This window comes from Crinia signifera, chromosome 3 (genome assembly GCF_055691185.1).
Source record: "Crinia signifera chromosome 3, ASM5569118v1, whole genome shotgun sequence".
NCBI classification, from domain to species: domain Eukaryota; kingdom Metazoa; phylum Chordata; class Amphibia; order Anura; family Myobatrachidae; genus Crinia; species Crinia signifera.
The window spans coordinates 43316318-43340177 of NC_139219.1; the positions used below are offsets into that span (position 1 = coordinate 43316318).

At 43.3% G+C, this 23860-nt stretch overlaps 1 protein-coding gene across 1 annotated transcript in view; it reads right to left on the reverse strand.

The window, feature by feature from the left end:
- THADA (THADA armadillo repeat containing) overlaps window positions 1-23860 on the reverse strand; it is a 544422-nt gene that overhangs the window by 422513 nt on the left and 98049 nt on the right. Inside the window, exon 22 of the mRNA XM_083175704.1 lies at window positions 15160-15269. Within this exon, the coding sequence (XP_083031830.1) occupies window positions 15160-15269 (110 nt within the window). The remainder of the gene's footprint in view (window positions 1-15159; window positions 15270-23860) is intronic.

Genomic DNA, 23860 nt, shown 5'->3' on the forward strand with positions numbered 1-23860 from the left:
CTGTAATTGAAGACATGATTTTGCCTTTGGTAGAGTAGCTAAATAACATCGCACCGTTAAACCTATTTAATGAGACAGCATGTCTGGATGTGTAACAGCACCACTGGGGAACAGCGCTTGGCCCTGGAAGACACATATGCAAATGAAAATAAAAACAAAGATTTAGGCAGCTGAAGTCCCAACATGTCTGGCACTCCCTTTCATTGTCGACTTGTTTCATTTATTCTATATTGAGAAGAATTCATTTTTCTTTGCAATTGGTGTGCAGACATTGCAAGCAGAAGCGTGTCTAAACCTTTACGATGGCAGCAAACAGGCAGTTTGTTTTCAATACGAATGTGATTATAAGACTGAGCAATGTACAGGCTTTCCCTAATGTCATACTCATTTTATTCACCTCTTATATAATCATTTCGCATTTCTATAGCAATTTACACCACTTTGGTACACCCCATTGTACATATATAGGGGTTAATACAACCTATCCTTACTATCTATGGCATCTTAACACAACACTGACAGTGGTATAACAGTGTAGGCAATTACAGGGATGCTTTAGTTATCTGGACCATTCCAAAAATAAGTGCAAAAGGGGTATATGCTCTGAGCCTGCCAGATTCCCTGAAGAGCTTGGATAGGAGATGCCATAAGCCTGCCCCTCTTACTGGTCATTACTCTATGGGGTGCATTCAATGCGGCCAGCGGTAGGGATTGCAGAAGACAAGTGATCCTCGCTGTTTAACCCCCGCACCGGCCGCTCACCCTATTCAACGCGGCAGGGAAATCCTCGCTGTCAGAGGCCTGCTGCATTTAGCCGCGAGTCTCGCGGTTTCAGCGGCCGCATACGCCATTACCCCATCACTCCAAAAACAGAGCGAGGGGGAAACAGTGTATTGAGGTGGTCAGTTGAATACTGACCCTGCGAGCTGTGACAGCTCTCCAGCAGCATTGAATATACCCCTATATATTTCATAGTATAGACACTAATGTCCGCTTGCAACATGCATGCACATCTCTACCGACTAAACAGCGAATGCTGGGCTGTAATGGGGTTTTTCAAAGGGACAATGTCCAGATAGAACAGCACCAGTGGCGTAACTATAAATTTTGCTCCCCCCTGCTAAAAAATTTGTGCCCCCCCCCCTCCAACACACAAATTTATATATATATATATATATATATATATATATATATATATATATATATATATATATATATATATATATATATATAAGGACAACAGAAAGAGAGAAGACATGGGAGAGAGGGACAGCAGAAAGAGCGGAGAGAGAGAGAGAGAGAGAGATAAGGACAGCAGAGAGAGAGATAAGGACAGCAGAGAGATAAGGACAGCAGAGAGAGAGAGAGATAAGGACAGCAGAGAGAGAGAGAGAGATAAGGACAGCAGAGAGAGAGAGAGATAAGGACAGCAGAGAGAGAGAGAGATAAGGACAGCAGAGAGAGATAAAGACAGCAGAGAGAGATAAAGACAGCAGAGAGAGATAAAGACAGCAGAGAGAGAGATAAGGACAGCAGAGAGAGAGATAAGGACAGCAGAGAGAGAGATAAGGACAGCAGAGAGAGAGAGATAAGGACAGCAGAGAGAGAGATAAAGACAGCAGAGAGAGAGATAGACAGCAGAGAGAGAGATAAGGACAGCAGAGAGAGAGATAAGGACAGCAGAGAGAGAGATAAAGACAGCAGAGAGAGAGATAAAGACAGCAGAGAGAGAGAGATAAGGACAGCAGAGAGAGAGATAAGGACAGCAGAGAGAGAGAGATAAGGACAGCAGAGAGAGAGAGATAAGGACAGCAGAGAGAGATAAGGACAGAAGAGAGAGAGAGAGAGATAAGGACAGCAGAGAGAGATAAGGACAGCAGAGAGAGATAAGGACAGCAGAGAGAGATAAGGACAGCAGAGAGAGATAAGGACAGCAGAGAGAGATAAGGACAGCAGAGAGAGATAAGGACAGCAGAGAGAGATAAAGACAGCAGAGAGAGAGATGAGGACAGCAGAGAGAGAGATGAGGACAGCAGAGAGAGATAAGGACAGCAGAGAGAGATAAGGACATCAGAGAGAGATAAGGACATCAGAGAGAGATAAGGACATCAGAGAGAGATAAAGACAGCAGAGAGATAAAGACAGCAGAGAGATAAAGACAGCAGAGAGAGATAAAGACAGCAGAGAGAGAGATAAGGACAGCAAATATCATTTAGACAATCAGTGTACCGTAGAGGCAGCGGCCATTGTCCCGTGGAGGCTGCAGTGGGAAGCAGGGCATCACATTAGGGAGTGCAGGGCAGCAGCGACGGTGGGTCATGTGGACAGTGGAGGCATCAGCGGTGGGTTACACGGAGGCTGCAGCGGCAGGTCCAGAGAAGGCTATGGCTGCAGAGCCCGTGGCAGGACTCAGGAGCACCGGGCAGTAGAACGTCATAACACTGCGGGCGGCCTGTGTTTCATTTCTCGCGCCGGGGCAGTCACCAGAGCGTGACATCAAGCCCCGGCAGACTGGAGGGGGAGGGTCCGCACAGGGCTGTTCTGTACCTCACTCAGACTCAGTACAGTCACTGGGCAGATAAGTGGTAATTCCTGGGGGAAGGGGGGGTTGTTGGGCGTCGGGCCGGCAGCGCAGTGTGCACCGGGGATGCGGGGTGGGCAGCGTCAGGCAAAGAGTAAGAAAGTGCTGGATGCCGGCGCCCACACAGACAGCGCTGCCACTTGCTCCCAAGCGGTGGCGGTGGCTGCCTTAGTGTAGTTACGCCACTGAACAGCACAATTTATTATGAAGAGTATATGGAAGGGCAACTGTGAAGATCACTTGCCCCAGGGAACGGGCTGGTGCCAGTGCACATAGGTGATTAAGGCAGTTAGGAAAAAAGCATGGGCACAGATCCGCACAACTTTGATTAAACGCAGCAGTACTCATTCCATTCCGTGCTTGCAGCGCCGGAGCAAAAACTTGCATTTGACTCTACATTGGCCCCGATGTTTATAAATGAGCTCATCCAGATTTTGTGTGTCTATTTATCCAGACACAACATCATTCATTGCATGTATTATTTTAGGGCCATGCAATGTCTCCAGTCAAAACAATGCTACCTTACAATACTGCCTATTGTCACCGTCTCCAGAAAACTGTCGCCAGGTTCTACCTATAATCATAAAAAGAAAAGAAAAACAAAACCGCGATCCTCCATGAGTTTATTTGCCCCGGAGACAGCGTGATCTCCGTGCTCTCTGCCAGGATGATTTCCTGGATAGCCGAGGGAGCACAGCCTCCCGCCACAGACCAACTATGCATTGAGCATCAGCAATATACCCACTGTTACCTGATGACAGGTACAGTATTTTACCTTTTTCCTTTTTATTCCAAAATACTTCTTGTTTTGCCAGTTATATCTGCAAGGGGCGTCATGGCTAAAAATTTGATCAGAAAACAGTTACTGTGTCTAAACGCTTTCAGATCACGAAGCCGGGTCCGACCGGGGACTTTGATCCCGGCTCTGATTTCACATTAAACCTGGGTCGCCCATTATACACAGGGCTACCTGGATTTAACACTTCTTTTAACCCGGACTGAATTCCCGGTTTTTAGATGCGGTATGAAAGGGGTAAAAGTGAGTCACCCAAATCTGACACTACTATGTGCTACAGTATGTGTGCGTGTCTGGAAATAGCAGTTTAGTGGGGAAACATTAGAAACGGATCACCACAAAAAAAGTACCTGGCTTGGATGGTATGCAGTACTAAAATCAGCACACAGCTTTGTATTTGATCGCTTAGAGGGGTATTCATTGCGGCCGGTCAGGGCGTCAAACCCCCTCAGCATATTTAATATAAGGGACAAATCCGCAGTTTTAATGGCCATACTCGCCGTTTCCACCTCGCCTCAGGGAACAGGTGAGGCGGAAACAGAGTGTGAAGCGGAGTGCATTGAATACTTACGGCGATAGCTCGTCCTCTGGGGTGTTGAGGGGTATCCTGACAACGGGTAGACAACAAAAAGGTCGACATGCAAATAGGTGGACACAAGCATTAGGTCGACATGGGGAAGGTTGACATGGGGGTTTTCACTTTCTTTGGTGCCGACAGGCGGTATTTCATGCCTTACCATCCACTAGGGCGTAGTGGAAGAATAAAATAGTGTGCCAAGCATAGCGAGGCACCGTGTCCATGTCTACTGTGTCGACATTATGTTGGCCTAATGCGTGTGTCGACCTTTTTAAATGTCAACCTTTTTGTTGTCTACCCCTTGTCCCACACCCCCCCATTGAAGCTTTAGTAGACACTAAAACTCTATTCCCAACTTAGGGGGGTATATAATCTGGACTCCGACTGTTGGGACGCTCCTGGAATCATGGACGTTTTTGCCGGCTTCTGACATGAACTTGACAGTCGCGAGTTTTGATGTTCCGACTGTCGGAACGGCCATGTATTGTTAAAAACGGTTGCATACAGATGCAAATTAGGACAAGTATATGGTAAATAAAAGACAGTTGAAGCAGACACTGACGCAATGCTCGTTGCCGGGGGGGTTACATACTCATTGCTAGGGGGAGTTTCATGTTCGTTGCCAGGGGGAGTTACATGCTCGTTGCCAGGGTGGGGATACATGCTCGTTGCCCAGGGAGTTCCTAACAGCGTGCCATGCTCCTCTGTCCCCCGTCACCGGCATTCAACCCACAGTTGGCCGCACGCACATTCTGTTGGCGGCAGCCCCTCCAAAAATGGCAGCCACCTTGGAGGAGACATATACTAGAGGTCTGGCAGTAGCAGACATGCATGGCTTTGACTCTCCATCAAGTACAGTTCTTATGGGTGTGAATAAATAGATCGACAACATCTACTGTAGGTAGACAGTTATTACTGTAAGTCGACATGCACAAAAGGTCAACAGATGAAAAGGGCAACAGTGCTATGGTCGACAGATATTGTGTTTTTGCAGTGAAGTCATACAGTAATGTTATGCTCCTATAGATAAATCCTAGGTCATGGCCATTAGTGGAAGTTGGTACCACTGCACCAAAGATTAGTGACTGAACAAACAGTTGTGAATCAACATGATGAACATCCAGAAGGTTCTCCAGACCAGCGTGAGCCCTACATTCCACCCGCAATGCAACTATTCCCAGCCCTGGCTCGCCACAGTTGTGCAATTTATAGCAGTGTTGGTCCTGACTTGCTTAATGGATTGCACATTGGAATTCTGCCACACAAGTCATCAGGAAATATTAATCTCTTCCCAACTTGAACAACACGTGAACCTGAGAGAGAAAACCATTTCCTTTCCTCCTCACTGAAATACCATTCTTAAGGCATATGTGCAGATTTATAATCCTTTTAGGACAAGTTAGTCCACAGACTCTTTTTTCTTGTATTTTCAGTGGTTATGAAGGGAAAAAGAAAGGAAAATTCTGACACGTGATTTTCTAGCATTCTAACACTGATTGCCGACGCTCCGGGGATTATTCTAGATTACGCAGGCCAGGGGTAAAAATAGTACAGTCTTGGAGCATCAGAACACATTGGCTATTGATACAGGAGGATTCCATGACTGGAACATTTAGAAGATAAAATGTGATGTGATTTCATGTGCTAGATTACTACTAACAAAAAACAAAAAATCTGAACAAGTAAAACAACGATCAGATCTTTTGCGGAATTAAAATAATGAGCTAGTACAAGTACGTAATACAGGTCAGGTCTCCCTTAGCCGTGCATCCAAATACCAAAATATTCCAAAAGCATTTTTTTCTAATATAGTTGGGGTTTTTTGTTTTGGTCTCCCCCGCCCCTTTTTTTCATACTTACCTTTTCCCCCGGGATCCTCTTCAGCGGCATCTCCGGTCCCAGGGGTGCATTGCACTCTTGGGACCGGAGATGCCACTGAAGAGGATCCTGTAGGTTGCCGTGGACGCCGGGGAACACTGTGGACGTTGTGGGACCATCAGGGGAACTGGCAAGTATGGGAAAAAAAATATACAGTACATACAGTATTCCAAAATCTGAAGAAAAAAAAAACACTTATCCAAAATGCTTGTGGTCCCGAGCATTTCGGATAAGGGATACTCAACCTGTATTTAGTATGAAAGGTTGCTTCTGGGGGGGAACAAAAGGGACTGTATCTGCATTTTTTGCAGATATTTTCAGTCTCTCTTACAGCAACGTTGGTACTCAAAGGGTTAATAAAAAAAAGGTTTGCTTGCCAATTTTCACACCAATTTTGAACGATTTTCTTTACACTCAATATATATGGGATTTCATGGCAAGCCTTAGGCCCCTTTCACGCATACCAGCAGCCACCAGACTTCGAGACCCCGCACACCAAGAAGCCGTGCCGCACACAGAAGTTTATAATGGTGGGGATGGCCACAGCCCAGCAGCCGTCCCCTCCAGTGGTGCCATCCGGCTGCAACCATGCGGCCGGGCCGTGGCCGCCCCGTGTGACTGGACACAATCATGTCCATTAGTAACTACTGTGTAAGATCCGGCTGGTACCCGGCGGCCGCGCCGTGACCGTCCCTTATGAAAGGATAGATTGTTGTCCATTATCCTCAGTGGAGACGGCACGGCTTTTGGCCGGAGAGTGTGAAAGGGGCCTTATTCTTTACTGTAAAGCTGCAAAGATTTGGTGGAAATGTAGGGGTTTATGTACCAAGTCTTGGGGAGAAATAAAGTACCAACCAACCAGCTCCTACAGTAACTAATTTTTAAGCATGGCAGGTAATTTATCTCTCCACACACAGTGGGGCAGATGTATCAACCAGCGTTAAGTGCAAAAATGCACTTAACGCTGGTTAACTGGGGGGGATTACGATTCCTCCAATGTATTACTAGCGCACCTAACGTGCGCTAGTGACAGCCCGCCGAGTTACGCTCGGCGGGGCTGTCCCCTGCAATCCCCCCCAGGGATTAACGGCCGGGGAGATGTATTAACAGCCTTCAAGGCGCTAATTCGCCCCAGCCGCTTCGCCAGCTCAGGGCTAGCGTTGTCCTATCCCCCACTGTGGGGACAACGCTAGCCCTGCGTCTGGCTTGGGCTGCGCTGGAGATCTCGCGGTTTTAGCGAGATCTCGCGCATGCCCAGAAAGCCGGCCAGGGGGGGGGGGGGGGGGGCGGCGAGTGCGCATGTGCGGCGAGGGAGACGATAAGAAGAGCCGTTCACGCTGGGGATAACGGCTCTCCTTATCTACTTAATACATCTGCCTATAACGTTTGCCCGCTTCTCCACGTTATGCTGGAGAAGCGGGAATCGTTATTCGCCAAACGTTATAGGCAGATTAATACATCTGCCCCACTAATTCAGCAGTTATCAGCAACACACAGTTATGCTGTAAACATACCACAGGTATTGTAATTGCTCTGTTATGTTTATTATAGTCAAATCAATATAGGCCACAGAATTCTCCCTCAATTCCAAATAGCAGGAAGTAGGATTTTCATTTGCGAGATGTACCACATAGTCATGCATACACGCAGGGCAGACCAGTGAGAACAACATTTCGTTAACACTATATAATTATTTTCAGCTTTTTCACACATACTATGATTGTTTAGAAACACCACTAATAAGTCATTTTTCCTGGCAGTTCGTGTCGGTAAGGAAATGGGACATTACTGTAATGTGGATTTAATAGACATACAATAGGCATACTTATTCTGACAGCTGAACGCAAATGTAATTTGAAGCGACTTCTTCCTGTACGGGATGAATAAAGAAATATACACAGTGGGTTAAAGTTACTAAAGCTTCTAAAAATGAAGAGAGGTGATGTTGCTCATAGAAACAGTCAGAGTCTGTCTATCATTTCTCTATTGCATCCCAGACAATGATAGACAGAATCTGATTGGTTACGATAGGCAACATCACTTCTTCATTTTTAGAAGTCTCTGCCACTGGCAGAACTTGTGGGTGGTTGGCTCAGGTGCAAAAATATGATCCGGGCCCCTTAGTCATCAGAGGCCCCGGTGCAAAGCAGCTGCTGAACCAATGGTAGTTCTGCCTCTGGTCTCCACCCACGTGTCCCTCAACTACAATGTATCGGTCACCTCCTGCTCCTCACCTTGTCGTGTCCTCTTACTTGAAGCAGCACTGGACGCAACATGCAGTATCCAACTTCATGCCCATCTTATGCCTCATGCCTTCCCTGCTCTAAAGCAACCTTCCTTCTTCTCTCGCTTCAGGTCCCGTCCATCCCTATTTCCCATCTGGTTTTCCCACACATCATAGTAAATTAGACTCACAACCCACTTATGTTTATTCTTCATGGTCCAAACCCTTGTGCCACCATATGCCTTGCACCTCACAGCAGTAAACATCCCTCTGCCCATTGTGTAACAGAGCCCTTCATTCTGTCACTACCACTTATTCCAGTTGACACACACACACACCTGGACAGGACTAGTACTGTTGGATTCAAACATTTCTTAGCCACTGCAGTCCGTCTGTTTTTTAGTTCACATATTTCATCACCTCAGTCCACCACAGAGGATTCACCATAGTCAATCAAATAAGTCCAGAGAATACCAACCCCATCTTACACATATGTAATCGGCCCTAGTTTCTACAGGAGCCACTGTCCTCACTTTCTGTAGCGCTTACTACCTGCAGCAACATTCGCATTGCACTCAACGGGCAGTAACCAGATCTCCAGCCAAACTTACCAGAGATGCAGAGAAATCCCATATGCCCAGGTCAACCACAAAAAGGAGAACAATAGTAGCAAAGCTACATAGAGTCGATTGGGGCTACGAAGCATTGGGAGCATAAAGTATGAATTCTTACTGTAGATTCAGCACCTTCCACTAGCCTCCAGGTGTTGCCAGTGGCTGAAGGTGGAGGACATTACTTAAATGTTTTGCGAAGAAATTGAAAATGCAGATTTGCAAATCATCTTGTCCATTGGGGAATGTGAATGAAAACAGTAAATTAAATAGATACTCTTCTACTCAATTATGCCACATACTGCAGCTAGACCTTCCACACAAAAATGAATAACCTATTGGAAGGTTGTGAATACAAAATACACTGTAAAAGTGGTGGTGGGGTCAAAAGGAAGAGGTATTGGCCAGGTCGTCTCCTTGGCTTTCATTATATTTGCTTATCAGACAGTAGATTGAAAGAAGTGTGTACTCAATCTCTCACTACATTATTACATGAATGGGTCTTGACTGTGCGACTTTGTGATGGACACTGAATACTCTCTTTCATTACCATCTCTCCATGGTGTCATGTTCAGCCCTCTATCTGCACATAATACAGCCTTTGAAATGTTATGAAATCTATTCTCATTATTTAGTTGGCCGTCTCTGACCTTCATTCCTGGCTAGAAAGACTCAATGGACGGCGAGAGAGCTTCTTTAGCGGAGGTTGATTAACTAGTGATATTTTATAGACTCTTAAGACTTCTATTTATCTCCATTTAAAAAACACAACCTGGAAGTTCTTCAACAAAATTATAAGAAAACAGGATCGTATTGTACAAAGACGGTTATGGTAACGCGGATTGACGGTGTCTAGATGGACCATGTTATGGTCAACAACGCTTAGTCGAAGCCGTCTAGCTAGACACCTAAGATAGTCGACTGTGTCAATATCGACAGTAACGAAAAAGTTAGACGCAAGCGTTTGGCTGACTGGAGCATGATTGACAGTCACATGGTCGGGAGTTACGTGAGTTTTAAAAAAAAAACTTTGGTGGCTATGTCGCCATAGGTCAACGTGGACACTTGCATGGATTTCTATGCTCGCCATGCTTCTGGCACAGAGGTTCGCTATGCTTGGCACACTATTATAATCTAACTCTATGTTCACTTGGATAGTACAGTATGAACCAAGTCGACTTGCAACAACAAAAAGTGAAAAATTTGTGTCGACCTAACGCTTGCGTCTTACTTTCATTATGGTCGATCTAGATGCGGTCTACTATCTTTAGGCATCTAACTACATAGGTTCGTCTAAGCGTGGTCAACCATAACATAGTCAATCTAAACAGTGTGAGTCGGTCGAGCGGATACAAATAAAGACATCCTTGGCCACCTGCGTGCTGTTGGTATACATAACTGTGTCACCGTTCTAGCCTACACAAGCCTCAAAAACCTAGATGTGACATGTTAACACTAAATAAAATATAAAAGACCGATACGGTATGCAATGTGAATCAAATGCGATTTTTATTTAAAAAAATAATAATATATATATATATATATATTTTTTTTTTTCTTCGCCTACAGATTTTTCTTCAGTTTTTATTTATAACAATAATTGAACAAATTAATTAAATTTATTGTGAACGAAGGTGTGTCACAAAAATATAATTAAGACACGTGTATCAGGAGCTGTGTCATGACATGAAAAGGGTTGGATCCATTACCATATCCTAGAAATGTAGATATGATCTAGCGTGAATTAACCTGTGAAGGACACAAAACGTCTCGTCATGATCTTCTCATTACTATCCATAAACATTTCTATAACTGTGCAGCAAATGTAAGCAGGGGTTCTGGGTGATCCATAAAGTCAACGTGCACAATACCGACAGGCAAAAAGTCCACATGGCAATGGTCAGCACATTAAAAGGTCCACATGAGTTTTTCACATTTTTATCAGTTTCTTAAATTTAGAGGGGACTTTTTCATATTTAACAATCAGTTTACTAAATGGCGCCAGTGCTTTTTTATGTCTACAGAATGCATCTGTATCTATATATGCTGGTGGAGTACATAATACAATGGTATAATGGTGAAATAAACACATATAGGTGATCTCAGCATATGCCTATTAGAACCAGCTAGAAATATATGTCTCTATAGGTGCATGGTCAAAGCATTTCTATAACTGTACAGTAGCTAATGTAAGCAGGGGATCCAGAAGATAGGTCAACTACATACGGTCAACGTGCGCAATGACAACAGACAACAAGCCCGAAGGCTGGCGCCGTGAAACTAGACAAGTAACTACCGTGCTGTTGCCGGGAACAGCATCTCTGTCCCTGGCGTCCCTTGGAAGCCTAGTCAGCGCCTCTCTCACACTGGCAGCGCCAGCATGATCCCCTCTCTTTGGGTGTGAATGTGTTCTTGAAACACCCCCACTATCCATGGCAGCCCGTTACGCATCCTCCCAACCTTTTCATACCCCCCCCCCCCCCCCACTATCCACGTCGGAGTGGAGTTAATTTTATATAGTGTGGGGAGCGCAGCGAGCCCGAAGCGTGGCGAGCACAGCGAGCCACCAAGCCCGAAGCGTGGCGAGCTCAGCGGATTACATATAAGGTCATCCGCATCGCCTTGCTGCGCTCGCCACACTATATAAAGTCAACTCCACGCCGACGTGGATAGTGGGGTTATGAAAAGGTCGAGAGGGCGCGTAACGCGCACGCTCGCCACGCTTCGGGCTGCCGTGGATAGAGGGGGTGTTTCAGGAACACATTCACACCTGCCATATCATACATCTCAACAATAGATACTCAGACACAGGAGCGTATCATTAATGGAGCGTCTGAGACGCTCCTGTGTGTCAAACAGATGGAGCGCCTCTCCGCCGGCGCCAGCATACTCCCCTCTCCGCCAAAGTTATTCAAAACGTTCATGCAAAAATAAAATCCTACAAAATAGTCTTCATGTATTATAATTATTATTATTACCAGTTTCTTATATAGCGCACACATATTCTGCAGCGCCTTACAGAGAATATTTGAACATTCACATCAGTCCCTGCCCCAGTGGAGCTTACAATCTATATTCCCTACCACATGTACACACACACACACATTCTAGGGTTAAATTGTAGGGAGCCAATTAACCTACCAGTATATTTTTGGACTGTGTGAGGAAACCGGAGTACCCGGAGGAAACCCACGCAAGCACGGGGAGAATATACAAATGCCGCACAGATAGAGCCATGGTGGGAATAGAACCCATGACCTCAGCGCTGTGAGGCAGTAATGCTAACCATTACACCATCTGTGCGTGTTGATGTATTGTGCAACTTGAGTCAGAGGTTTACTAAGATCTGGACTCTGTGCCAACAGTCATGTTGACACACAATGGATCGACACATGATCCCTTTTTAAGCGATATTGTTCACAATATCCTCTAGTGCAGTGTTTTTCAACCACTGTGCCGTGGCACACTAGTGTGCCTTGAGCTGTTCTCAAGTGTGCCCCCAGATCTAGAGATGTCCAAACCAGATTACAGCCACCACCAGTTCAACTGTTATTTACTGGTCTCTCCTTTAATGTAAAGGGCCAATGTATTTTATTTTTGTTACCTGTGGTGACCAGTGTGATTGTTTTTTTTTATATGAGGGCCAATAGGTTTGTATTTTTTCCTGTGGGAGTCAATGTGTTTTGCCCTGTGTGGGTCTCATGGTGTGCCTTGGCAATTTAAAAATCTTATTTAGTGTGCCACAAGGTAAAAAGGTTGAAAATCACTGCTCTAGTGTGTATGGGTATTTAAAGAGAACGTAACATTTAGACGGCAGTCATTTCACTAGATCTATTTAGGCATGTGTATCCTATACACAGCTCAGATATTATGGAGAGTAATAAGTTAATACCGGTTATCAACACATTGTGAAATTGTACTTTCCTTTGGCAAGGTGAATATCTCAGAAATGCAAATAATAAATGTTCACTCTTAAGTTAAAAACAGGTCACGTTGTGCCTTAAACTGAACCTTACATCTTAGTGCATTTATTGAATCAGTTTACAGATTGATATCTGACTGCTTCACAACTTTGTTGGGGGATTGCAAATGTATAAAGAATAAGTATTACTCTTAAGGTGCCCATACACTACTACTGCGATGTATCGCAGCAGAGCATGGGCCATCCGACCCCCGATACATTGCATGCTATCCGACAGATCGCATGCGCTCCTTTCACATTCGATTGTATCGCATGCAAACACACACACCCTCCCCTCCCCCCCCCCCCCATACTAAATGGGAGATGTAACAAACCTTGGCTCGCCGTCATATCTTGCCTTAAGGACATTGAATATACCCCAAAGTATTAACCAATCCACTCTTATTTCTTTCAAGCGTTGTTTGTAAAATGACACAAGCCAATTTACTGGTACTTTATCTCTCGCCAAGGTTTGTTACATCTCCCAAATAAAGGTACTCAACGCGTTTCACCGGATAATTGTACTTCCGGAAGTACACTTATCCGGGGAAACGCGTTGAGTACCTTTAATTGAGACCCCCACACCCACTGATGATTCATCGATATTCCTGAATATCATAGAGCACCACCTGAACCTGGATCAAGTTTCTACACCGTTTGGGATACTATGCCAGTTCCCTAAAGAGACTTACCGGAAAACGAGTGGTTTGCCATCAGGATCCCTATTGCTCTCAATGAAACGAATATCATCATTGCTGTTCTTTCAATTGCAACTGGAGGGGATTTCCAACCACCCCATCAATCAGTATACTTCAGTGGAGCGGATTCCCAATTGGTAATATGCAATACAATACTTGCTTTAGGCAAAATCATTTGACATTTGACTTTTAAATCCTGCAATCTGCAATTTGATGTCACCTATGTGACACATCCCCATCCTTTATTTTTATGTATTGATTTATGCATTACTCGAAGTTATTTTATTAATTTAAACATTTGTATAATTAGAGTTAATACATTTTTGATTGTATTACCGTCTGAATCAATTACTCAGCCAGCGCTGGCTCATTGTACTTTCTTTCTTTGATAAATTAGGGGATTGACAACCCCACAGCCAGCTGCTGATAATAGCGCACCTCACACCCAGTATACCCTTTTAATGTTAAACTGAACTCATTTCTACATCCTAGGTCTCCCAAGGCGGATTCCTGATCTGCACCTTTTTTATGGCACATATCTGAGTATAATTAAAGTCCAGGACCTGTTCATATAAATCTTCTCAATTGGCCAGTGAAGAGTGAAATGTGACATTCCTACTGGGGAGTTTAATAAGTATTTGCAAATCCATTACTGGAATCCATTCTCAAATAATCCAAACATTTTCCTTACCTCTCCCTTTTTTTCTCTCTTTAGAATTACAGGGTTTAATCAAAGGGAGGAATTTCTTCCCGGTATAATGTCTTTGGGTCATTTATCCCAACCAAACCAAATGGCAAACAGACTTGCAAATTATTTTTCTCTGACGAGGATTGGGAACATATAATTCAAAATGTTTATAAAATGTCAAAATGTAGAAATCATGCAGAAATGTTGACATAGATTATTCATAAACTGTACAAGACTCCGCTTTAATTACGTACATAAAATATGGGTGACCTGTTCAGTTATAAAGCCCTTATTCTGGTTCACTCGCAAAAGCAAATTCCTTCACAAAACCATGTGCACTGCGGGGGGGGGGGGGGCATATGTATTGTGCAGAGAGAATTGGATTTGGGTGGGATTTTACTTCAAAGTGAGCTCTATATTGCAGTGCAAAGATAAGGGAGTCAGTATTTTCCCTGCACAGAAACAAAATAACTCACCCAAATCTAATTCTCTCTGCACATGTTACATCTGTCCCCCCCCCCCCCACCCCCACCCCCCCTGCTGTGCACATGGTTTGGTCCACTTGAGAAGGAATTTGCCTTTGCGAGTGAACCAGAAATAAGGGCTTGTGTGTGTGTTTACTTTTTCTGGGATCAGTTTGGCATGCCTCGTAGGTCCCTATTGGATAAATGGGGGTGGGAGGCGATTCTTTTACTGACACATGGCACCAAAAGGTTGAGTTATCAGAACTGCATATGTTCTGTGCTAGAACCATTCTCCCAGCCTTCTCTAGCAACATAGCCACGTTTCAAGTTTTCATATGGAAACAGTTGTCTTTCATAGCACTTCTGCAACCTTGTAAGCGTGGGAGCAGGGCCCTCCTATCTTTTTAACTGTCTGTAAATACTCAGTTTGTTGTATCACTGTTTCCAATTGTAAAGCACAGTGGAATTTGCTGCGCTATATAGGAAACGGTTAATAAACCTTGCGGTAACAATGCTTCCCCGATAATTTCAATATTGTGCACTGCATTAACCGGATTGTATTTTTTTCTCATTAACAATGTATTCCTTACATTCCCTATTTTATGCTGTTTCAGTTATGTTCATTCCTCCAAATGAATCACTGTTTGCTAAAAAATACTTTAAATAAAATTCTGTAATTACCCAATCAGCATTTCTGTGAGCTTCACAAAGCCAACGTAAGCCAGCTCAAAAGCCCCTCTGTGTCTGGACTGCAAGAGGTGGTGCTTGAAATACTCCCCCATTTCTTTAACCTGAAATCAGTAGAAAGAGAAAAGTGAAAAATTGGTTGAATTCACAAAGGAAATTTAGATATGTCCTCATACAGGCAAGCCTATCATATTCAGGCAAGCCTATCATATTTAAGTTCTACATGCATAACCATCTGAGGCACTGATGTACTATATAGCTTCCCTTCTGGACTTGTAACTGCTATGCTATTACTGGTGCATGTCCTTATGTTTCCCCCCTATATCCCTATAGATTGTAAGCTTGCAGCAGGGCCCTCCTACCTCCAAGTCTGTCTGTTGTTACCCAGTTTGTCTTATCACTGTCTACTATTGTAAAGCGCAACGGAATCTGCTGCGCTATATAAGAAACTGTAAATAAATAAATAAATAAATAATAAATTGCAGTTACAACAGCTCTACTCAACACAATAGCGTCCCTAGTGATTCTTTTTTCACCCAGGCGCATTTTTTGTTTCTCGGGGGGGTACTGAATCTGTGCCGACTCAGTGTAGGACTCATCTGTAGCACCAGGATTTAATTTAATAGCAAGAGGAAACGACAATGATGTACTGTAACCCATGCTAACCATTGGAATAACAAGTGTCAGTATTCTAGTGTAGCAAGAAAATAAAAGCAGTTGTTTGGTCACTATGGTTACAGCACAATATCTTCTCATTTGACCTATTTTTTTGTATTCGTATTGTATTTTGATACATCGGAAACTTGATTAGTTCAACCTCTTTCTATGTGGTAATATAATGCAGCCTAATATATACATTTCTAAAAATGTGAAAGTCTAGTAATCTATCTTCAATAAGGTACTGAATCCCCCAAATCTCAGTGTACTTTAAATTATTACAGATATCCCATTAATATACCTGTATAAAAATATGAGATATTCTGGATACAAAGTTCATAAACTTCTATTTATTATTTCGCTGCGGCAATTTGTTTCATGATAATTGCGGTTTCAACAGGTAAAAATGTTAACTCTTCGTGCCAATTCAACAGATTTGTTCAAATGACAGAGGTGTAAGAAATTCCAGGTTTGCATAATAAACCACAATGTATTCGATGCAGCTGATTTCAGCATTCCTTGTTCGGTTACTATTACAGGCTTGATAACAAACTCCTAAGAAATATGAATCATGTGTGAGGAGAGAGGGAGAGAAGAAAAATGTCCACTATCTAATCTTGATAAAACACTGCAGCAGCCCTGCTGGTACCCAGCTATAGTTACCAACCATTCCCCAAACATACCAAGGGTTGTTTATGGAGGCTGCTTAAAAGTGCACTACTAGAATACTGACACTTGTTATCCTATCTTCACCACGTATTTGTAAAGCACAAGCATACTCATAAGCACTTTATCATGCCAACTGTATATTACCGGTACACTCAGACTTTTATCCTGACTGGAGGAATCTCGAACGGTCTATACTGCACTATGCAGCTTGGCACTGCAAAGCACCAGTCAGTGGGTTCTGCAAGCCACCTCCGTGGCTTTATGCAGCAATGCAAGAGTGTATTTAGGAGAGCATTAGGCACGTGGTCCGTTCACAATGTGGCAGGACCACGATTTTCGGCATATTAAACAAGACTGGACACCTCCCAATTCTAAAATACCGAAATGACATAAACAACAGGAAAGAAACACAGTTTCCGAGTCATCTCCTGGGAGAGACCCGGCATTTGTGGTCTAAAAGCTCCTGCAGTGACAAGACAATGCAATCGCTGTCGTCACATGGGGGCAGGGCGGGGGAGGAGGCAGTGCTTGGAGCTGACTATGTCTCCAAAAGCTGCCTCCTCCATAGTGTGAACGGGACCTAGGTCTTCCTTTTCACACTGCGCCTTGACCGTTGACAGAGCCATGTTCAACCCTGGTTGTGACCACAGTTGAAACCCGGGTTAACACGACAATAAAACCCAGGTTGATTTGGCGGTCAGAAAGGGGTATAATAAAACAAGGCTAGGTATTACAGATTGTTAAAGTATGCAAGCGTGGTTGTGGAATTTTATAGATTTGCTGAAGAGCTACATTGAAAGGGAACACCTGAAGGTTTGGGCACTAGAGGAAAGTCATGTTGTATGAGGAGGGAATCCTCAGTGTGGGTGCAGTATGAAATAAGTCCTGTGACCAGGAATGGGAGTGCGGATCAGAGAGGATGATCTTGCACAGATCGGAGTGGTCAAGTTGGTGGATATTTTGTTGGTGCAGTTTTGCATGATCATGGAAGTGTTTCAATTTTGGACTTATTAGTAGAGAGGCAAACCAAACAAGAAAGTGTTTAGCACAAAAGTATTTGTCCAAAAAATATTCTTGCTGCTGACTTGCAGAGTATTCAGGGGTCTTTTCATGAGAGTGGAGAAGTGTGGTAGTGGAAAAGTTTCCCATTGCAACCAACCAGCTTTGAGGTAACATTTAGTATTAAGTGCCTGCTATAAAATTATACAGAGCAGCTGATTGGGCCACATCTGCACTTGCTTTACTGTTTCATGAATAGACCACATAATGCTGGTGTGCTGCATTGTTAATGCTATTGCTATGCTGATAAATAATCCTCAGTGTAGGACTGAGGGCAACACTGGGAGAGGGGTATATAGAAGTGCAATGCAAACACAACAGGAAGTCATTTTTGGTTGGCGCTGGTAATTACATTAAATTAAATAAGAGACACAAGCTAACTACAAGTATAATTTCAGATACAAAATAAAATTAAAAGTGCCACAGTCTAGAACCGCATTTTTCAACCACTGTGCCGTGGCCCACTAGTGTGCCACCAGAGCTAGAGATATCCACACTAGTTTACATCCACCACCACCAGTTCAACTGTTATTCATGGGTCTCTTGTTTTCATGCAAGTGCCAATTTATTTTATTTTTGTTACCTGTGGGGACTAGGGAAGCCAATCCTGGGGTATTTTTTTCAATCCCGGGATTCCAGGATTGGCTTCCCGAAGAAAAAAAAAAAACTTGCCCAGACGCCCTGCATATTTACTTACATGTGAGGTGCAGCCAGGAGCTAGGTAGTGCGGCCGGGAGCCGGGTGGGAGATGTTGCCGGGAGCCAGGCAGGAGTCAGGACTCAGTGGAACGGGGCAGAGCACCAGGATCGAGGCGGCCTGTGCGGCCTGCTAAGCGTGATCTTTGACCTAGTCACACTGCTCAGACACTAGCCGGCATTAGACTGCACAATCCCGAAATCCTGGGATGATTGAAATCCTGGCTTTTTGGGGGCTAAATTCCTGTATCCCGATCCCTGGATTGGTCACCCTAGTGGGGACCAGTGACTGTTTTTTCTTAAGGGGGCCACTGGGGTTTGTTTGTTTTCCTGTGGAAGCCAATGTGGTTATTACCGTGGCGGTCTGATAGTGTGCCTTGGCAATTTTAAAATCTGCCACGAGTTGAAAGACGTTGAAAAGGACTGGTCTAGAATCTATCAGGTGAAACTAGCAGTCAAACTTTCAGGTATCGTAACCCTTATCCTATGTAAAAAAAAAGATCCATGTTTAAGACTGTGTTGGGAGGAAGAATGTAAAATCTGTAGGGGTCATTAGTAGTGGTGTAGAGGGTTGCACCAACGGTCACAGTGGCTCCTTTCTGTTTGGGGGCAGAGCAGGGGGTATCCAGTTGAAAGGTCTACAGTGCCTTGTTCAACATCAAAGGTTGAGACATGAAATGTCTTAATGAGATTTTAAAGTTTTTTGTTTTTTTTACTTTTTCATACTTTAGCATCCCCATGAATGTGACTAGCAATGTGAGGGTATGCACTACATTAACTGGGGGTCTGTGTCGACATCGAAAAGATTTCAAGTCAACCTTTTCATGTGTCAATCTTTTTAATGCCGACCTTTTGCCAATGTCAACCTTTTTGTGTCAACCTACTGATTGTCAACTTAGAAACAGTAGACCTTCCATTAGCACCCAGGGTGGGCTTGGCAATGTTGGCCCCATTTTGTAGGTGTGTCAGGGTCTGCATCTTCCTGCTCAGATTTCCTGGCCCCGGTAGCATGAAAACACAGGCCATGCCCACATGGACTGTAAATTAAATTGGATTAAATTTAAAAAAAAATACTGAAAAGCTGGTGACCTTTTCATGTGTGGATCATTGGCTGGCAACCATTTGTCAATGTCGAACTAGACAATGTCAACCTTTTTCATGTGCAGACCAATACTGGTTGATCTAGACACTGTAGACCCATCGACCGGATACCGCCACTGCTGCATGTCAATTCTCTTTAGGGCAAGAGAGAAAGGAAGGTGTGGTGCGCAATTATCAGCAGCTGGCAAGGGGGGGTATGCAATGTGCCGCCGCTATTTCCGACGTGGGAAATAGCGGTGGTTCCCTATTCAATGCTGTCATTAACGACAGCATTGATGCGGGATCACAGCAGAAGGGGCCCGACATCAGAAGCTGCCGGGCCTGTTCTGCCGATAACGGCCGTGGATTGTCGTTATCCGGGCCGCAGATCAACAATCCACGGCCGTTTTCGTGGCCACGCCCCCTTTGCACACATTGAATCCCGTCTGTCGTTAAATGGTCAATCTGACCGCAAAAGGGCTAGGATTACGGCTGTCGGCGGGCATCGACAGCCGTGATCCCGGATTGCATACCCCCAGAGTTTGTCCAACTGAAAATAAGGTACTGTATAGTTTATATTACCATGCCACGATGATATGATCAATTATATGGGGTCTGGAGGGATATGGCTGATGTCCCAGAAGGTGCAGATGTGTCTCCAGAGATGCCAGTATGCTCTATAATTTTTAAGAGCCTTGATGATAATCCACTCAGTATCCTGGTAAAATTAGGGATACAGCTGAAAGTCCCATATAAAGATGTTGGCGTTTAGCAGTTCTTTGTGGTGCTCTATGACTTCAGGATGATCATGCTGGATCATGGGATGGTGGTATGGTGATTCCAGTTCGTAAATTAAAGGCTCAATATACCGACTGGAATCACCATACCATCTGCACCTTCTGGGACATGGTAATATAAACTTTACCTTATTTTCAGTTGGACAAACTCTGACTTCTTGAAAAAGTCTATCCCTATGTGATGTGATTGTTATATATTTTAACACATTATTCCTTTTTTTTTAAAAAAAAATTTTTTAAAATAAATAAAACAATTTTTTTTTTTTCATTGAGAACCGTCTTACATTATTTCAGCCAGCACTGGCATATCTTCATTTATACTCTTTAAGGGCAATACTACAGTAAGAGGGTGATACTATTCAATCTTTATTGGAAATACTTTGCATAGTTAGACTTTGTAAAAGCAGAAATATCACAGCTGCAGTTGGTATCGCTATTAGATACATTGAATAAACATTCTGCAAAATCTGTGAACCTCTGAATATCTCAGTGCTACGTTGTCCAATATAAAACAAAAACAGGATTTGCAAAGGAAAAATATATTTTTCAGACACAATAAAATTAACTGCGACTTGGAACAACATGGTTGTTTGGGAACAGTGTCATTTGAAATATATGTCAGACAAGATAACCTTAAATAAAATTAAACTGAATTATTGAAGTGCCTGTAAGTGTCTGGTTCTCACATCAACTATAGCTTCCCATCCTAACATCCAGGGCTCGATTAAAACAGGCCCTGCAGGCAATGTTAAACAAGCGGCGTTTCCCATTGTTTACACTGTGTCTACGGCAGAACAAGGTCTTTCTCTAGGTGTACAAAGAATAAGAAATCACTCATCTGACATTACCAGACCTATTTACTCTACTGGCCACACCTTAAACTAATTGTATCTTCAGGGATAAGAATAGGGATTGGGAGGGAGATGGGGGATGGAGGATGTGTAGATAGGTTATTCAAATAGAATTAAAATAACTGGTCTTTTATAGCAATGTATGGAACTAGTAATGAAATAGCTGGATCTGCAAATGCAAAAGCGCCACTCAGAAATTATTTGCCAGCACTGTCCCAACCATCAAGCCTTGCTGTGCCTAATATGGTTTCATGTCCAAAAATGCAGGACACTACCATGACAAGCTTCATCCCTGACTCCAGCACTTTCTTTTCTTAGCAGTATACTTTTTCAGCGCTCCGGTGACAGCAGACCAGTAACTCCAAGAATGAAGTTCTCAACGAAGCCTTTCCGGTTCTAGCCTGGGTAAAGTCTATCCAGGTTTCATCCTGGTCCTGCCGGTTCCAGCCCAGTTCTGCTAAATCCATCCCGGCTCTAGTCTATTAGGTTCAAGTCTATGTGTTTCCAGCCAGGTTCTGCCAGTTCCAGCCCAGTTCAAGTCAATCCGATTCCAGCCCGGATCAATTCTACACCGTTCCAGCCTGTTCAAGTCAAGTTTAAGTCTATCCATTTCCTGCTGGATGACTTTCTTCATGCCCTCTTGTCCATTATGCTTGCCCAGCTACCATGTCCTCCTTACTTGTTCCTACTCTGTTACAGCTGCAACCTCTATTGTAGTACACTGAGACCTAAGTAGAGGACCATGGCTTTAGATTTTGAACCTCTGGGATATTCGCCAACATTATGTTCTTGCAGTACCGAGCCACCAAGCCGGAAGCTTTGGGCTCGGTGGCTCGCCACACTTTATAAAATTAACTTCACACCCACGTGGATAGTGGGGGTATGACGTGGATAGTGGGGATATGAAACATTATGTATTGGCACAGCTCCAAATACGTAACTGGCGTAGTTTACGTAAGTTAAGTAGTTTACGTAGCCAGCAGTGGTGTATTGGTATTCTCAATACACCACTATGCAAACTACGTAATGGGCGCCCGGCTAATACATAAGTACCCCCATTTTTTGTACATATATTCCCTGCACTAACCAATGCGCAGGAGCTATTTTAACCACCAAGCCTTCGACGCTCAGAATCTAGCACTAGCACACTACAGTCACAACCGGGAACAGAAAAATCTACAGTCCTCTCCGCTAAACTTTTTCATGTGGTTTTTACTATTCTCCATTACCATTCCTCATTCACTCTACCCTCTTATACATTATGCTGCCCCAGCTATTATGTCCTTCTTACACTACCGTAAAACAACAAAGAACACAATCTAATATAGGGTACACACCAGAACGATTTGACCCAAAACGACCAGATTTAGATACAATCTCAATCGATTGTATGTAAATTAGGCATGTTTTGGGTCATTTCCGAGCCGATTCCGATCCGAAGTGCGGCCCCACGGGTCGTTTTTCATATCCTACCTGCAGCAAATGGGATCTGAAAATGACCGTTCAACTGGGTACAGGCCGCGATTGAATTGGAATCAGATCATGAGCGGGTCGTATGAGCTGGTGTGTACCCAGCATAACAGTAGGTATATACCATCCAGTATATTAACAGAGATTTGTCATCTACATCTCCAGTCCTTTAAGTCTGCTAAAAGTTGGCAGTGCTAAGTTTGTTTTTGTCAGGTTTTTGGACTAGCGTTAGCACAGATTATCCAGTCATTGACTTGGCAATGCACTTTAAGAATTTAAATCAACATCTTCATCAAAAAAATGTGACCATATAAACTCACCTCATTCTGAAAGAACAAAAACAGTGATTAACCTCTTACTATAGTATAAAGAAAATTCATTATCCCACTTTATAGTGCTGGCTGTACTTGAGAAAGAAAGGTTGCTCTTTATAATAATCACCTTTTTTGCGGCAGGTTACTTTTCATTTGTGAATAGAATAGGCCTTGGCACAATGATTACTAGATGACACATCACTAGCGGTGAGAGCTCCTAAAAATATATTCTATTATTATGGTAAAATACCCACTTCTAAATCGTATTTTTTATGGCGCCTGGATGTCAAATTCTCTCTCATACTTAAGCTTCCATTTTAGAATAAATATTTTTCTTCAAATAAAGGCTGAATGGAGGCATTACTTCATACAAAAATATACCATCAAAAGACCACTATCAGGCTCTGCCTCCTGGGAAATTCTTTTATTTTATCCCGGATTTCAGCCTTTGTATTTCAAACACTGCAAGTATATTACCTCACAGAGCTGGGCCAGGCCGAAGGCTTTCTTTACTTCCAATGGTCGGCAGAAACTCGCCTCTTTTATTTGAGATTTATGTGAGCATTAGGTAATCTTACCGCTTCTCTCTGTGCAAATATTTGCATTTCTGGAGTTTAAAGAACAGCTCAAGGTGCAGTACAGTTTTTATAGACTGAGTAAATGTTGCTCCTAATTTAAGGTGCAGTTCCACTTTGGACAAATGTTTTGCACAAACTAAACTTTGTTTCCTTAAGTTCCACCCAAGATATGTGCTAAATAGAGGTCAACTTGTATTAACATGCAAAGAACATACTCTTTATTAATTATCCAATGCACCGTGTATAGAACAATACACAATAATCACTTCACAATCCTTTAGTTTAACTTATAAATGAATAGCAGGACAATAGTCACATGCACACATTGTACACAATGAAAGCAGAGAGATTGCGAATTGTAAAAACTATTCAGCGTTTTTACCCTTACTGAGCAGAGCTTTTCATACAATAACCACATGCAAGTTATTGCTTTATAAAGCCTATGAAAACATTATGTTATGCTGTTCATAAAATGGCCATTAGGTGGTGCCAAATAATTTAACCCAGACATCGCTGCTAATGCTC